The sequence below is a fragment of the Bubalus kerabau genome, chromosome X (assembly GCF_029407905.1).
Source record: "Bubalus kerabau isolate K-KA32 ecotype Philippines breed swamp buffalo chromosome X, PCC_UOA_SB_1v2, whole genome shotgun sequence".
NCBI classification, from domain to species: Eukaryota; Metazoa; Chordata; class Mammalia; order Artiodactyla; family Bovidae; genus Bubalus; species Bubalus kerabau.
The window spans coordinates 71257722-71275499 of record NC_073647.1 but is presented as its reverse complement, the minus strand read 5'-3'; the positions used below and the strand labels follow the sequence as shown (position 1 = coordinate 71275499).

At 42.6% G+C, this 17778-nt stretch overlaps 1 protein-coding gene across 1 annotated transcript; it reads right to left on the bottom strand.

Moving 5' to 3' along the window:
• Positions 1-16938: 16938 nt before the first annotated feature.
• LOC129639485 (late histone H2B.L4-like) lies at positions 16939-17568 on the bottom strand. The gene has a single exon (XM_055564642.1). It carries the CDS (start codon positions 17548-17550, stop codon positions 17050-17052), a length of 501 nt encoding a protein of 166 aa, XP_055420617.1. The 5' UTR covers positions 17551-17568; the 3' UTR covers positions 16939-17049.
• Between the last annotated feature and the right edge of the window lie 210 nt (positions 17569-17778).

The window sequence follows — 17778 nt, the reverse complement described above, 5'->3', positions numbered from 1 at the left end:
GACTAGGTCAACTGAATCATTTCTCTGATACTGAGAAAACATCATGGCTGCAATAACATGGTTGTATTTTAAAGGTCACCATGAACAAGCTACTGATAAATCACACCTGACAGTCCCACAATAAATCAATGATACCTAAACAAGGCTTAACTTTCAAACAAATAAACAGGAGGATGGTAGAGAAGTCATTAAATGCAGCCTTCTTGGGGGCCAACATCGGAGGTGATGGCAGTAACTTGAGAAGAGACACATGCTTGGCTGGTCTTTTAGCTTTAAAGTTGACAACTGATGGCAGTGCTTAAGGTAAAGGAAGATGTCATCATTATCCCAGGCCCCACATCAGAAGCATATCACTTAACATATGTCTTATCCATATAGTCTAATCCATTCTCTCAAAACTTCTTCTGTCATCAACCTCTGTACCCTCCTCCATCAATCTAATCAAAGGGTAAGTTTTTCTCCATTCATGATGAATGATAGTTCTATATGAAATACCCAAGTCAACTTAGACACTGCTCCAAAGAATTAGGAGTACACTGAATCCTGTGTTAGAGATAGGATATTGATATGATCACTCCATTTCCTAGACAAGTGCCTCTTCATTTCCCAGAAGGAAAGTTGAACATCTCTGCAGCAATCTGTGTATATAAAAGATGACTTGGCTTCCTAGGCAGAGAGATTACCATACAGAGACTCAGTGTCTGACCAGGAAGCTACCCTTTTTGATGGGGTCAGTCATTCCCTTTGTCCCTAAGACTCCAGTTTTCAGAGGGTGTATCACTGAATTTACTAACAAAGAACTTGGAAAGACAGTTTCTATAGCACTGTGACTTCTGTCTAAGCTTACCTCAATCAGTCCTTACATTTTGCTGCTCAAAAAATAAGCATTTATATAGTATCTGGAGGCAAAGCATTCTGCTAGGTACAGTAGAGCGGCACAACATGTAAGAGAAGTCCCCATCTTGGGATAGTCTATTGAGGAAGCAAACCTGATATGAGACTGGTTGGGCAGGCTTCATGGATTTACGAGGATCTGGCATGGAAAGGAATTGGAGAGGTAGATGGGGAAGGAAGACATTTAGGTCAGTTCAGAATTTTATTGCTTTTGGTCTGAAGCCTTCATAAGACTCACAGAGTAAAGTCCATATAACGTGCTCTTAAAAATAAACTATCAAGACCAAAACAGAATTTAGAAGGTTTTCTTGAGCTTAAGTTTAGGAAACATTTTCCAGTTGTTTTCATCAAAGAAATTATCAATCTAATAATACAGTTGGATTAATAGTAGTGTCTAAAATAGTTTTAGTTCTGATTTTTAAATGATTGGCAAAAATAAAAAAATATGGTGGTTATGAAACTGCCTGGGTCAAAAATAAGCCATTTATATCTTCCAGCATTACTTTAAAGTTGACATTAGTTAAAATGATCACCCAACTCCCATCAAAATTTCCAGTATGTTTGCTGGTAACTAGAATCCACCAGCTCAAAGGAGCACCATCGCTCTTTTATTTTTTTTTTCTTTTTTTAACTCAGAAGCAGGTGCACTGGATTAGTGGAGCAGATGAAATCTGAAGGCTTACTGATGCCAATGCAAGGCAAGGTAGACCAGGGAAATGAATCTATAATCTCTCCCCAGATATCCACCTGGCCTCTCCCTCTATAATAATGTCTAAATAATAATATTTCTGTCTAAATAATAATAACCTGTATTATTAATAGCATCTGAAATAGTTTTAGTGTCGGGTTTTTAATGATGTCATCTCCTCTGAGAGATCTTCCCTGGCTCTTTCTATACAAAGTCAGACCCTCTGTCACTGTCTATCCTCTCATCCTGTTTCATAATTATTTGAATATATGCTTATTGTGTCTTTCTCCACTTAGAGTGAACTCTTCAGGACTTTCTTGCCTTGTTTATTGGTGTATATTTAGCTCCTAGAACAACGTGGCCAATAAATATTTGTTGAATGGATGAATGTCATAACACTTGAAAAAAGCTATATAAATCCCAACTAGGTAATTGGACACCATGTTTTAAACAAATGATCTCATGTAGGTTACCACCTGCTTTAGAAATGGTTTATGATTTGGGAAAGTATAAAGGCACCTCCTTCTATACAGTCTCACTCCAGTTCCTCATTTTCCATGAAGCCTTTCTTTTCAGGTAACTCCATTTCTTTTCTGATCTCTGAATGCATGCAGCTTAGTATGTAACTGTCCTTTGTTCCAAGTATGTAGAATTTATTTGTAAGTTCTCTAAGAATGAGGATGATATCCCATCCCATCTTTTTTATCCTTTATTTTCTATCATGTGCAGCACAGCAGAGGGCACATAGTAAGCACTCAAAACATTGCACATCTTGTTGACTGATCGCAGGTGGGGAAATTGGCAAGCATAAGCTATTGGAAATGAGCTTTTCTCTTTTTTCTAAGACAACCCAATAATCAACGGGTGTTAAAGAAATTACTCATAAATCCTAACAGATCATTTTAACTGTAAAGGTAAATTTGATCCAGCGGTGTCCCTTGGGCCCTCTTCACACTTGCTGATGAATAACTTAGGGGCTTAAAAAATGAATTAGAGGGCCTAGCCTTTGGTGGGTGGAGTTGTCAAATGAACATATTAATTTTTCCACCTGCTTCGGCCCTGGGCTATGTGTGGCCATAGCCCACAGTAGGCTGGGCAGCCTGCAAAGATTGCTTCATGCCTTGCCCTTTCCAGATTTCTTCTTCTAAGCAGTGAAGGGTGGATTTTTTTTTCTGAAATATGACGATATTAGAATTCAAGCTGACTTCTGGAGGCAGTAAATTTTCTGGCCCTGGCCTTTGGTCAAGAACGCAGCCGTGTGTGTTGTTTTTTTCCCCCACCGATTTTAAAGGCTTCTGGGAGTCCCCAAACCCAGCAAGAGGCTGCTTCATCCTAATTCATCCAAGAGTATTCTACTAAAAACTGGGAAGTGAGGTGTTTCCTAAACTCTTCTGATGACTCTTGGCTCCTATATGGTATTTTGTGCCAAGTCTACATATCCTACTCAGAAGGTATACTTTACATCTTTGGATGCAGAGGATTTCCTTCTCAGGGATGGTGGCCTGCTGGCAGCACTGGGCAGTCATGGGGGGATCTTAGTGCTGCAACTGACTCAAAGCAGAATACAGACTCCTTGCCATACTGTTTAAGATGGTCTCTGCTTGCTCATTTGTATTTCAAAATACACCTGAAGCTATTAGCCTCTAGTACTTTTGCCTGCAATATTCTTTGCTGAATTGAGTTAAGATATGGATTTCCCTTAGGTCAGCCTGCTTTTAATTGCAACATCTCCTACAGTTGATGATAGGGACCAGAATCAGCATTCCTACCACAGGGCTATCTATCTTCAAGGCCAGTGACTCATAACATTTTTGGAGTTGTGAGAGTCTATTTAATTTTGCTTTTAAAACACTTTTTAAATTATTAAAAACAAATTTATTCGAGCATATTTTGCTTTACAATGTTGTATTAGTTTCTAATGTACAGCAAAGTGGATCAGCTATACACATACATATATCCCCTTTTCTTTGGATTTGCTTCCCATTTAGGTCACCACAGAGCACTGAGTGGGGTTCCCTGTGATATACAGTAGGTTCTCATTAGTTATCAATTTTATACATAGTATCAGTAGTGTATACATCAGTCCCAATCTTCCAATTTCTTCCACTCCTCCTTTCCCCTTTGGTATTCATACATTTGTTCTCTATGTCCATGTCTCTTTTTCTGCTTTGTAAATAAAATCTTCTATACCAATTTTTCAGATTCTACATATAGGCATTATATATAATATTTGTTTTTCTCTTTCTGACTTACTTCACTCAAAAATAAACAAATGTGACTCAATTAAATTTGAAAGCTTCAGCATAGCAAAGGAAATCGTAAACAAGACAAAAATATAATCCTCAGAGTGGGAGAAAATATTTGCAAACGAAGCAACTGACAAAAGATTAATCTCCAAAATACACAAACAGCTCATGCTGCTCAGTATCAAAAAAACCAAACAAGCCAATCAAAAAATGGGCAGAAGACCTAGCAGAAATTTCTCCAAAGAAGGCATACAGATGGCCAACAAACACATGAAAAGATGCTCAACATCACTAATTATTAGAGAAAGCAAATCAAAACTAAAGTGAGATATCACCTCACTCTTGTTGGAATGGCTATCATCACAAAATCTACAAATAATAAATGCTGGAGAGACTGTGGAGAAAAGGGAAACCTCTTCCACTGTTGGAGAGAATATAAATAGATATGGCCACTATGGAGAACAGCATGGGGGTTCCTTAAAAAAAACAAAAAAAAACAAAAAAAAATAGGAGTACCATTGACCCAGAAATCCCGCTAGTGGAGATATACCCAGAGAAAACCATAACTCAAACAGACTCACATACCCCAATGTTTATTGAAGCACTATTTACAATAGCCATGGGAAGAACTTAAATGACCATCAACAGAGGAATGGAATTTTTAATTTTTAAAAAAAATTTAGTTAAAATTAGCATACAATATTATATTAGTTTTAGGTGTACAACATAGTGATTTAACATTTTCATACTTTCAGAAATAATCATCACAATAAGTCCATTTATCAACTGTCACCATGCAAAGTTGTTGCAATATTATTGACTATATTCCTTATGTTGCAACTTACATCCTCATGGCCTATTTATTGTATGAATGGAAGTTTTTATCTCTTAATCCCCATTCACCTATATCATTTGTCTCACTATCCCATTCCCTGCTGGCAACCACCAGTTTGTCTCTGTATCTTTGAGTCTGTTTCTGTTTTGTTTATTTGTTTTGTTTTATAGATACCACATATAAGTGAAATCATATGGTATTTGTCTTTATTTCACTTATTTTACTACAAAATACACTCCAGGTCCATGCTTCAAATAACAAGATTTCATTCATTTTTATGGCCGAATAATATTCCACTCTGTGTGTGTGTGTGTGTGTGTGTACACATTACAATTTCTTTATCCATTTATATTGATAAACATTGATTTTGCAATACCTCTGCTTCCTTTGTCTCCTGTTAGGAACAGACAACATTTGGTGGACATTAATGACAGTGTTTGAAGAAGCAGTGGAAAGGAAGAGGAATTCTAGATGAGAAGTCAGTGGGCCTGGGGTCTAGTTCTGAGGCTTAACTATGGTTCTTTAACTGAGTTGTGAACTGATAAAATCAGTTGCCTTATTTAGGCCTCAGTTTCATTTGTGAAATGAGGGGGGTGGGCTAACTAGATTGTTGCTGTGTTCAGTCACTAAGTAATGTCTGACTCTTTGCAACCCCATGGATGGCAGTACATCAGGCTTCCCTGTCCCTCACCATCTCCTGGAGTTTGCTCAAACTCATGTCCATCGAGTCAGTGATGCCACCCAACCATCTCATTTTCTGTCACCCCCTTCTCCTTTTGCTTTCAATCTTTCCCAGAATGGTGGTCTTTTCCAATGAGTCAGCTCTTTGCACCAGGTGGCCAAAGTATTGGAGCTTCAGCTTCAGCATCAGTCCTGCCAAAAAATATTCAGGGTTGATTTCCTTAAGGATTGACTGGTTTCATCTCCTTGTAGTCCAAGGGACTCTCAAGAGTCTTCTCCAACACCACAGTTCAAAAGCGTCAGTTCTTTGGCGCTCAGCCTTCTTTATGGTCCAACTCTCACATCTGTACATGACTCAGTTTAGTTCAGTTCAGTCACTCAGTAGAGTTCGACTCTTTGCGACCCCATGAATCACAGCACGCCAGGCCTCCCTGTCCATCACCAACTCCTACAGTTCACTCAGACTCACATCCATCAAGTCAGTGATGCCATCCAGCCATCTCATCCTCTGTCATCCCCTTCTCCTCCTGCCCCCAATCCCTCCCACCATCAGAGTCTTTTCCAATGAGTCAACTCTTCACATGAAGTGGCCAAAGTACTGGAGTTTCAGCTTTAGAATCATTCCTTCCAAAGAAATCCCGTGGCTGATCTTCTTCAGAATGGACTGGTTGGATCTCCTTGCAGTCCAAGGGACTCTCGAGAGTCTTCTCCAACACCACAGTTCAAAGGCATCAATTCTTTGACACTCAGCCTTCTTCACAGTCCAACTCTCACATTCATACATGACCACAGGAAAAACCATAGCCTTGACTAGATGGACCTTTGTTAGCAAAGTAATGGCTCTGCTTTTGAATATGCTATCTAGGTTGGTCATAACTTTCCTTCCAAGGAGTAAGCGTCTTTTAATTTCATGGCTGCAATCACCATCTGCAGTGATTTTGGTGCCTAAAAAAATAAAGTCTGACACTGTTTCCACTGTTTCTCCATCTATTTCACATGAAGTGATGGGACCGGATGCCATGATCTTCGTTTTCTGTATGTTGAGCTTTAAGCCAACTTTTTCACTCTCCTCTTTCACTTTCATCAAGAGGCTTTTTAGTTCCTCTTCACTTTATGCCATAAGGGTGGTGTCATCTGCATATCTGAGGTTATTGATATTTCTCCCAGCAATCTTGATTCCAGCCTGTGCTTCTTCCAGTCCAGCGTTTCTCATGATGTACTCTGCATATAAGTTAAATAAGCAGGGTGACAATATACAGCCTTGGCATACTCCTTATGCTATTTGGAACCAGGCTGTTGTTCAATGTCCAGTTCTAACTGTTGCTTCCTGACCTGCATACAGATTTCTCAAGAGGCTGGTCAGGTGGCCTGGTATTCCCATCTATTTCAGAATTTTCCACAGTTCATTGTGATCCACACAGTCAAAGGCTTTGGCATAATCAATAAATCAGAAATAGAGGTTTTTCTGGAACTCTCTTGCTTTTTCTATGATCCAGTGGATGTTGGCAATTTGATCTCTGGTTCCTCTGCCTTTTCTAAAACCAGCTTGAACATCAGGAAGTTCACGGTTCACATATTGTTGAGGCCTGGCTTGGAGAATTTGGAGCTTAACTTTACTAGCATGTGAGATGAGTGCAATTGTGCGGTAGTTTGAGCATTCTTTGGCATTGCCTTTCTTTGGGATTGGAATGAAAACTGACCTTTTCCAGTCCTGTGGCCACTGCTGAGTTTTCCAAATTTGCTGGCATATTGAGTGCAGCACTTTCACAGCATCATCTTTCAGGATTTGGAATAGCTCAACTGGAATTCCATCACCTCCACTAGCTTTGTTCGTAGTGATGCTTTCTAAGGCCCACTTGACTTCACATTCCAGGATGTCTGGCTCTAGGTCATTGATCACACCATCGTGATTATCTGGGTCATGAAGATCTTTTTTGTACAGTTCTTCTGTGTATTCTTGCCACCTCTTCTTGATATCTTCTGCTTCTGTTAGGTCCATACCATTTCTGTCCTTTATCTAGTACATCTTTGCATGAAATGTTCCCCTGGTATCTCTGATTTTCTTGAAGAGATCTCTAGTCTTTCCCACTCTGTTGTTTTCCTCTATTTCTTTGCATTGATCCCTGAGGAAGGCTTTTTTATCTCTCCTTGCTATTCTTTGGAACTCTGCATTCAGATGCTTATATCTTTCCTTTTCTCCTTTGCTTTTCACTTCTCTTCTTTTCACAGCTATTTGTATGGCCTCCCCAGACAGCCATTTTGCTTTTTTGCATTTCTTTCCCATGGGGATGGTCTTGATCCCTGTCTTCTGTACAATGTCACTAACCTCAGTCCATAGTTCATCAGGCACTCTATCTATCAGATCTAGTCCCTTAAATCTATTTCTCACTTCTACTGCAAAATCATAAGGGGTTTGATTTAGGTCATACCTGAATGGTCTAATGGTTTTCCCTACTTTCTTCAATATAAGTCTGAATTTGGCAATAAAGAGTTCATGATCGGAGCCACAGTCAGCTCCTGGTCTGGTTTTTGAAGACTGTATAGATGGAATTCCAGTTGAGCTATTTCAAATCCTGAAAGATGATGCTGTGAAAGTGCTGCACTCAATATGCCAGCAAATTTGGAAAACTCAGCAGTGGCCACAGGACTGGAAAAGGTTAGTTTTCATTCCAATCCCAAAGAAAGGCATTGCAAAAGAATGCTCAAGCTACTGCACAATTGCACTCATCTCACATGCTAGGAAAGAAATGCCCAAAATTCTCCAAGGCAGGCTTCAGCAATACGTGAACCATGAACTTCCAGATATTCAAGCTGGTTTTAGAAAAGGCAGAGGAAGCAGAGATCAAATTGCTAACATTCGCTGGATCATTGAAAAAGCAAGAGAGTTCCAGAAAAACATCTATTTCTGATTTATTGACTATGCCAAAGCCTTTGACTGTGTGGATCACAATAAACTGTGGAAAATTCAAGAGATGGGAATACCAGACCACCTGACCAGCCTCTTGAGAAATCTGTATGCAGGTCAGGAAGCAACAGTTAGAACTGAACATGGAACAACAGCCTGGTTCCAAATAGGAAAAGGAGTACATCAAGGATGTATACTGTTAGCATACTTATTTAATTTATATGCAGAGTACATCATGAGAAATGCTGGACTGGAAGAAGCACAAGCTGGAATCAAGATTGCCAGGAGAAATATCAATCACCTCAGATATGCAGATGACACCATCCTTATGGCAGAAAGTGAAGAGGAACTAAAGAGCTTCTTGATGAAAGTGAAAGAGGAGAGTGGAAAAAGTTGGCTTAAAGCTCAACATTCAGAAAATGAAGATCATGGCATCTGGTCCCATCACTTCATGGGAAATAGATGGGGAAACAGTGGAAACAGTGTCAGCCTTTATTTTTTAGGGCTCCAAAATCATTGCAGATGGTGATTGCAGCCATGAAATTAAAAGACGTTTACTCCTTGGAAGGAAAGTTATGACCAACCTAGATAGTGTATTGGAAAGCAGAGACATTACTTTGCCAACAAGGTTCGTCTAGTCAAGACTATGGTTTTTCCCATGGTCATGTATGGATGTGAGTTAGACTGTGAGGAAAGCTGAGTGCCGAAGAATTGATGCTTAGAACTGTGGTGCTGGAGAAGACTCTTGAGAGTCCCTTGACCTGCAAGCACATCCAACCAGTCCATACTAAAGGAGCTGAGTCCTGGGCGTTCTTTGGAAGGAATGATGCTAAAGGTGAAACTCCAGTACTTTGGTCACCTCATGCGAAGTGTTGACTCATTGGAAAAGACTCTGACGGTGGGAGGGATTGGGGGCAGGAGGAAAAGGGGACGACAGAGGATGAGATAGCTGGATAGCATCACTGACTCGATGGACGTGAGTCTGAGTGAACTGTGGGAGTTGGTGATGGACAGGGAGGCCTGGCGTGCTGCAGTTCATGGGGGTCGCAAAGAGTCTAACACGACTGACTGAACTGAACTGAGCTGAACTGATAGAGCTTCTCCGTCTTTGTCTGCAAAGACTATAATTGGTCTTATTTTGGTGTTGACCATCTGGTGATGTCCATGTGTAGAGTCTTCTCTTGTGTTGTTGGAACAGGGTGTTTGCTATGACCAGTGCAGTCTCTTTGCAAAACTCTATTAGCCTTTGCCCTGCTTCATGCTGCAATTCAAGGCCAAATTTACCTGTTACTCCAGGTATCTCTTGACTTTCTACTATTGCATTTCAGTCCCATATAATGAAAAGGACGTATTTTTTGGGTGTTAGTTCTAGAAGGTCTTGTAGATCTTCATAGAACCATTCAACTTCAGCTTCTTCAGCATTACTGGTCAAGGCATAGACTTGGATTGCTCTGATATCGAATGGTTGCCTTGGAAACAAACAGAGATCATTCAGCATCCATGTACTGCATTTCAGACTCTTTCGTTGACTATGATGGCTACTCCATTTCTTCTAAGGGATTCTTGTCCACAGTAGTAGATATAATGTTCATCTGAGTTAAATTCAACCATTCCAGACCACTTTAGTTCGCTGATTCCTAAAATGTTGACGTTCACACTTGCCATCTCCTGTTTGGCCACTTCCAATTTGCCTTGATTCATGGAGCTAACATGCCAGGTTCCTATGCAATATTGCTCTTTACAGCATCGGACTTTCCTTCCATTGCCAGTCACATCCACAACTGGGTGTTGTTTTTGCTTTGGCTCCATCTCTTCATTCTGTCTCGAGTTATTTCTCCACTGATCTCCAGTAGCATATTGGGCACCTACCCACCTGGGGAGTTCATCTTTCAATGTCCTATATTTTTGCCTTTTCATACTGTTCATGGGGTCCTCAAGGCAAGAATACTGAAGTGGTTTGCCATCCCTTCTCCAGTGGACCACATTTTGTCTGAACACTCCATCATGACCTGTCTGTCTTGGGTGGCCCTACATGGCATGGCTCATAGTTTCACTGAGTTGGACAAGGCTGTGGTCCATGTGGGGCTTCCCTGGTGGCTCAGATGGTAAAGCGCCTGCCTGCAATGTGGGAGACCCAGGTTTGATCCCTGGGTTGGGAAGATCCCCTGGAGAAGGAAATGGCAATCCACTCCAGCACTGTTGTCTGGAAAATCCCATGGACAGGGGAGCCTGATAGGCTACAGTCCATGGGGTTGCGTGATCCGTGTGATCAGGTTGATTCGTTTTTTGTGATTGTGGTTTCAGTCTGTCTGCCCTCTGATTGAGAAGGATAAGAGGCTTATGAAAGCTTCCTGATGGGAGAGACTGACTGAGGGGGAAACTGGGTCTTGTTCTGATGGATGAGGCCATGCTCAATAAATCTTTAATCCAATTTTCTGTTGATGAGTGGAGCTGTGTTCCCTTCCTCTTATTTACCTGGGGCCAAACTATGGTGGATGTAATGAAGATAATGGCAACTTCCTTCAAAAGGCCCCATGCATGCACTGCTACACTCAATGTCCCCAACCCTGCAGCAGGCCACCACCGACCTACATCTCCACTGGAGACTCCTGGACACTCCCAGGAAAGTCTGGTTCAGTCTCTTGAGGGGTCAGTGCTCCTTTCTCCTGGGTTCTGGTACACACAAGGTCCTGTTTGTGCCCTTCAATAGTCTATTTCCCAGTCCTTTATAAGTTCTGGCCGCTCTATGGTGGGGTTAATAGCGCCCTCCTCCAAGAGGGATTGTGCCATACCCGAGTCTGCTGCACCCAGGGCCCCTGTTCCTGCGGCAGTCCATTGCTGACCTGTACCTACACAGGAGACACTCAAACCCACTTCTGTCTCAGTCTATGTGGGGTCTCTGGGTCCTGGTGCACACAAGGTTTGTTTGAGCCCTCTGAGTGTCTCTGGTGTAGATGGGGTGTGACTCTAAAGGCGAATTCGCCCCTCCTACAGTCTTGCTGGGGCTTCTCTGCCCTTGGATGTAGGGTATCTCCTCAAAGTCGCTCCAGCATCAGCATCTTGCTGGGCTTCTCTGACCTTGGACGTGGGGTATCTCCTCAGGGCCGCTCCAGAGCCACACAGCCATAGAAACAAGTATTGGCCAACATGCTCCTGTATTCTTGCCTGGAGAACCCTGCTCCCTGACAGAGAAGTCTGGCAGGCCACAGTCTCCAAGGTTGCAAAGAGTAGGACACTACCGAAGCAACCCCGCATGCAGAGGTGCAAGACTTTTTTTGCCTGTGGCAGCTCTGCCCCAGTGAGAGTTGAGGGTGAAGGTGGCACAGCTGCTTGGCTTACAGGGACCCTGGCAGCACCAGGTGTGCAGGGACACGGACTGCCTCCACCACAGGAGTTATGCCCCCATCAGAGTCTTTTTTCAAGCCTCTTGTAGCTGGCGATCAGAAGGCCTCTTTGGACAGTCTTTTTCTGTAGGTCCACCCATTCAGGCCCTTAGAGGGCTTCCTTGCCTGGAGACCTTCTCTGTTGTTTGGCACATCAGGCACATATAGGGGCCCCCCTGGCTGGGGTTCTACTCTGTTAATTGGCACATCAGGCACTTAAAGGGGCACCCTGGGTGGGGTCCTACTCTGTAGTTCAGTGTGTCAGGTGCTTGCTGGGCCAGCCTCTCTATTGTTCAGCTGCCAATGCTGGCACTGTGGGGAGAGAGAGGCTATGGTGATGTCTCCATCCCCAAACGTGACTCAGCAGTATCGCCTAGCTTCCATGGCTGCCTGGCTTTCCTCCACAGGCATTTCCCACCAGTCTCCACCCTCACATCCCCTTGATAAGTCTCTCCACAGTCAACAGCAGCACTAACTTTGAGATTGCTCCACAATCCCTAAATTCCAGCTACCAGCCACTGCACCTTCCATGTGATCTGCATCCCTGTCTTAGGTATGTATGGTTGCAAGGACTGTCTGATTCTCATTCCATTTGGGCTGCCACAGATCAGCTGTTTCACTCTCAGCCTTAAATGTTTCTCCTCTGACTCAGACAATTGCCCTGATGTGGGGATCCGACCCTTGCTTCAGTTCCCCCACCTGCCGAGGGCAGGTCCAGTCCTACTAACACTCCTGTTTTTCCCCCTAGTTCCTTCATCCTACCAAGCTTTCGGTGAGGCTATATATTATTTTCTGCTGGTCAATGACTTCTGTCCACTCTAAGCTGGTGTTCTGAATGCACTTCTGTGTCTGAAGGTGTATTCCTGATGTATCCGTGGAGAGAGATGTACTCCACGTCTACCTATTCCTCTGCCATCTTGTTCTTCTGTATAAATTTTTAAAACAATTTCAAAAACCAGGAAATTAGAAAATTGAAATGTGTGTGAAATTTCTGTTTTGCCAGTTCTGTACTATATATCAGTCCCCATTTATATATTTAAATGTTTGATTAACTAGGATATGTGGAAAATATGTACATAAACTGGGATACGTGGGGAAAGTATAATAGAGTTAGTGGATGGGTATTTCAGTTTCTTCACTCTGTCTATTGCATATCACACATAAACTGCTTCTGAAGAACTCCATAGTACACTTTGGGAGAATGAGAATAAACTGGGAAATGAAACTGCTAGGAAAATAATTCAGAACTTACCAAAATCTGTCATGACTGACCTAGAGAAAACACTACAGTTGGGGTTAAGAGGCTGGAATTTTGTAGATCCTCCTAGCTTTTCTCTCATTGTTTTGCTGAGAGTCACATCCTTCACAGATTTCTACATCCAATAACAGTGGTACTGATAAATTCTTTTTAACTTTAAAAATTTTTTATGGATATATTCATGAGTTGCAATATTATATTTGTTCAGGTTTACAACATAGTGCTTCAGTTGTTTTATATATTATACTCTGTTTACATTTATTATTAGATAATTTGTATATTTCTCTGTGCTGTACAGCATATCCTTGTTGCTTAAAGTTCAAAATGAATAGTTTAAAATACAATGAAATACTAAGTTCTAATGAAAACCATTGTAAATTAAAAAGGACTGAAATGCAGAGTGCTTTCTCTCTCTCCAAGGATGTAGTAAGCTTGAAATCAATATTTTAAAAAAGAAATAGGAGAATAGAATTGTGGACAAAGGGAAAGGGGAGGAGAGGGTGAGATTCATGGAAAGAGTAACATGGAAATTTACATTACCATATGTAAAGTAGATAGCCAATGGGAATTTGGTGCATGGCTCAGGAAACTCAATCAGGGGCTCTGTATCAACCTAGAGGGCTGGAATGGGGAGGGAGTTCCAAAAGGGAGAGGATATATGTATACCCTAGGCTGATTCATGTTGAGGTTTGACAGAAAACAGCAAAATTCTGCAAAGCAATAATCCTTCAATAAAAAATTAATTAATTAAAAAAATAAAAAATATCTCAAAAAAAAAAAAGGAATAGGAAAATCACCAACTGGTTTGAAATTCAGCAATATACTTATAGAAATAAAAATGGCAATGCACCAAGAAGAAAACACATGGACATTAAATTCAGTAAATACTATCATAAGCAATAGCAGTCAAATAAGTGAGGTAGAAGAAGGAGTCATCTTATTTCTCTTAATTGCTGAACATCCTCCTCCTCCTTATTTTGATACAAGGAGCTAGAGACATGTCCCACAACAAGAAATGGATGCATGCATGTGCGCTAAGTATCTTCAGTTGTGTCCCACTCTTTGTGACCCTATGAACTACTGCCCACCAGGCTCCTCTGTCCCTGGGAATTATCCAGGAAAGAATACTGGAGTGGATTTCCATGCCCTCCTCCAGGGAACCTTCTCCATCTAGGGACAGAACCTGGGTCTCCTGTGTCGCCTGCATTGCAGGCAGTTTCTTTACTACCGGCACTGCCGGGGTCCAGCCCCGGCTGATCCAGGGTATTCAAAGTGGGGACGGCGTTGGCGAGGATAAGGATACAATAGCTTCAATTAGATATTAATTAAAGATATAAAGAGTAATAGAATCAGGATAGCTCAGTGAGGAAATTCAGTGGAGAAAAGTGGCTGAAATAAGGATAGCTCAGTAGGAAAATTCAGTGAAGAAAAGAGGCTTGAGTAGCTTGGTTTATGCGGGAGACCAATAAAACTTCAAGACAAGAAGTTTTCACCACTTACGTAGGCCGCAGGCATCCTTCCGTTCTCCCGAAGGAGAGGAGACACTGAGGCCTCCCCGGTCGGATCTTAGAAGCCCAGGCATAATTAGCAAGCATGGTGGGTTCCGCACTCCAGATGGAGACTCAGCCAGAATTTGAGAGAGAGAGTGACATGGGGAGACCAAGTTTCAGTGAACAAGGCCCGCACTTTATTTTCCAAAGTAGTTTTTATACCTTACGTTATCCATAGAGGATAATGGGGGAAGGGGTGGAGTCATGCAAGGACAGCAGTTCCTGGTTCTAAGCGAAGCCAGGCTTTCAAACTTATCATATGCAAAAGTTCAGGTGATTGACATCATCTTCTGGCCAGGAGGCCTGTTAACATTTTAAGAAACTTATTTTTCTCTAAAGGTGATTATTCCAAAGTCAGGCACCAGCCTCCAAAAAAGCATTGGACAAAGCTGCATTTTACATTTCTACACACCCATTATATCAATCAATACACTGCCAAGGACACAGTAGGTAAGGAGTATGGAGACTTAGCAGCAAACATTGGCTCAATAAGTGAAAAACCCTTCACCAATACAATTTCTAATCAATCTTTTAACTACTCAAAAGAATCTGTGTTTAGACAGTTTAGAATATCTCCTGCCTCTCACAGTTGGGAGGCTCTGAACAATCACATGTGGCCGGAAAAACCTATTCAGGCAGGCTAGAGGATTTCCAAAGGAGTTTGTAGGTTGAAACACTGTCACACCCAGGAATTATTAACTGGAGCTGTAAGCTAACTCTTTTTTCAGACAGAGGTAGTGGGGGACAGCCCCCATAAAGTCAGAGGTATAGGTGAGAGCACAAAGCCGAAAGTAGGCAGACTCTGGTTTGGGGGTAGATGCTCGAGAATTTCCAGGGGGACTCCTGAGGCTCGATCCCGCCTTTACATATGCCGAGCCTCCTTCCTCATGACCTTTGTCATGGGCGGAGTTCCTCACGCTGGCTCCCGGCAGTGATAGAATTCCAGTTGAGCTATTCCAGATCCTGAAAGATGATGCTGTGGAAAGTGCTGCACTCAATATGCAATATGCCGGCTCCCAGCACGGCACCACCTGGGAAGACCCAAGAAATGGATGTGCACATGCTAAGCCACTTCAGTCGTGTCTGACTCTTTGAGACCCTATGGATTGTAACCCGCTAGGCTCCTCTGTCCATGGAACTTTCCAGTAAGAATACTGGAGTGGGGTGCCATGCCTTTCTCCAGGGCATTTTCCCAATCTAGGGATTGAATCCATGGCTCTTAGGTTCCCCTCATAAGAAGGCAGGTTCTTTACCACTAGCACCACCTGGGAAGCCCCAAGAAATGGATGCCTGTAATTAAATTGCCATGGTTAACAGCAGGTGCTTGAATGGAAAAACATCAGGGAAACTATCACCCCACGTTCCTGCTCCATCTCTAGGCTGAGTGTCACAGGAAGGTTGTTATTTGTTCAGCCCTCCTCACTCCACCATACGTTTGGCCAATTGCTTTATCTCATGGGCTACCAGTCCCTCATTGGCTGCTACTGTGGAGACTGTGGCTACGTTTGCTGTCACTGGACTATCCCATCATCCCTGCAAGTTTGCAATTCAGTCAGGATTTTTGGTTTCTTTTTTTTTTTTTTTTAAAGCAAAATGTTCTAGGTTGCAAACAAAAAATAGGATCAGAGAAATCTGGATAAGGTAATTTCAGAAGATATGGTGCTTGATTCCAGAAATTTAGAATTTTCTTATTTTACACTGTGTTTGAGTCCTATTTTACACATGGAAGTGAATTGGGGTTGAAGGAATAGAATGGGTAAATGTGATTTTTATATCTGCTACTGCTGGTGCAGTGGTAAAGAATCTGACTGCCAATGCAGGAGACGAAAGAGACACAGCTTCTATCCCCTGGTCAGAAAGATCCCCTGGAGTAGGAAATGACAACCCAGCTCAGTGTTCTTGCTTGGAAAATTTCAAGGAGATAGGAGCCTGGCGGGCTCCTGTCCAAGGGGTCAGAAAGAGTCGGACATGACTGAGTGACTGAGCACACATACACACACACACTGCTCTTTGTGTGCCTGCGTGCTACCTTGCTTCAGTGGGGCTCGACTCTTTGCAGACCCTATGGACTGTAGCCCACCAGGCTCCTCTCTCCATGGGGATTCGCCAGGAAAGAATGCTGGAGAGGGTTTCCATGCCCTCCTCCCGGGGATATTTATGACCCAGGGATGGAACCTGCCTCTCCTGTGACTCTTGCATTGCAGGCGGATTCTTTACTGCTGAGCCACCTGGGAAGACCACACTTTTTTTTTATCGGTTGCTATACCCCATATAAAAATCTCTGGATGATACCTACATATAGATGGGAGAATGAAAATGGAAAAGGCCAATGAAACTTTTAGGGAAAGAATTTTGACCATAAAGATCCCTAAAATCACTGAGAAACCACGAACAGAAATAACCATTTAGGAAAGGGACGAGTTGCAATACGTTAAGAAAAAGTACACGATTTTCCATCGAACAAATGACACAACCGCCACATATTGAAGCAAAGGTAATGAAGTTTTTAATGTTTTCTTTGGGGTAGAAATGCTTTAAAGATTAAATGTAGGGCCTAAGGGGAGAAGCCTGAAGTCTGGTTTGCGATGGTCAGACAGTCCTGAGGCAGTTCATTTGCAGGTGTGGTATGTGTTGAGCGACTCGGTAGCCTTGGACATGGCATACTTGCCGAGCTTCCCAGGCAACAGAAGACGCACCGCTGTCTTGATGTCTTCGGTCGTGATGGTGCGGCGCTTGTTGTTGCGGGCCAGGCGCCCGGCCTCTTCGGCAATCCGCTCAAACGTATCTTTCACAAACGAATCCAGGATGTTCACGGAGTCGTGGGAAAGACTCAGACCTCTATGTACTTGCCTCAGCACCCTAGGGAAGTAGGTAGCAAAACTTGAGAAATTGTCATGATGGCAGGGCAGGCGACGACGACAGCGGCCCTTAGCTGTCTTCTGCTTTGCCTTTTTTGGTTCCGCATCATATGGGTCTGGTTTGGAGGTCTCCACTTTCGCCATTTCCTTTTCAGAGGGCTCAATTTCGGAGATGCCAGTTTCTTTGGTGATCACGTCTTCCTCATAGCTGTCAGAGGATGTTTCGGACAGGATAGAGCCGCCAATCTCCATAGCGCAGCCCAGAAGAACAGTGAGGGGGTTGAAGGCTGTTGGCCGAATTTATAGGCCCTGCTTTCCTTGACGTCACAGACACTGCCCATATCTGATTGGATGCAAGGCAGGGAGGCCTGTTACTATGGCAGCCCATGTCACGTGACACTGGACGTCCCACCTCCACACTTATAGAAAAATGTCATAAGTAAAATTCAAATACAATTTTTCAAGGGCCAAGAAAAAACC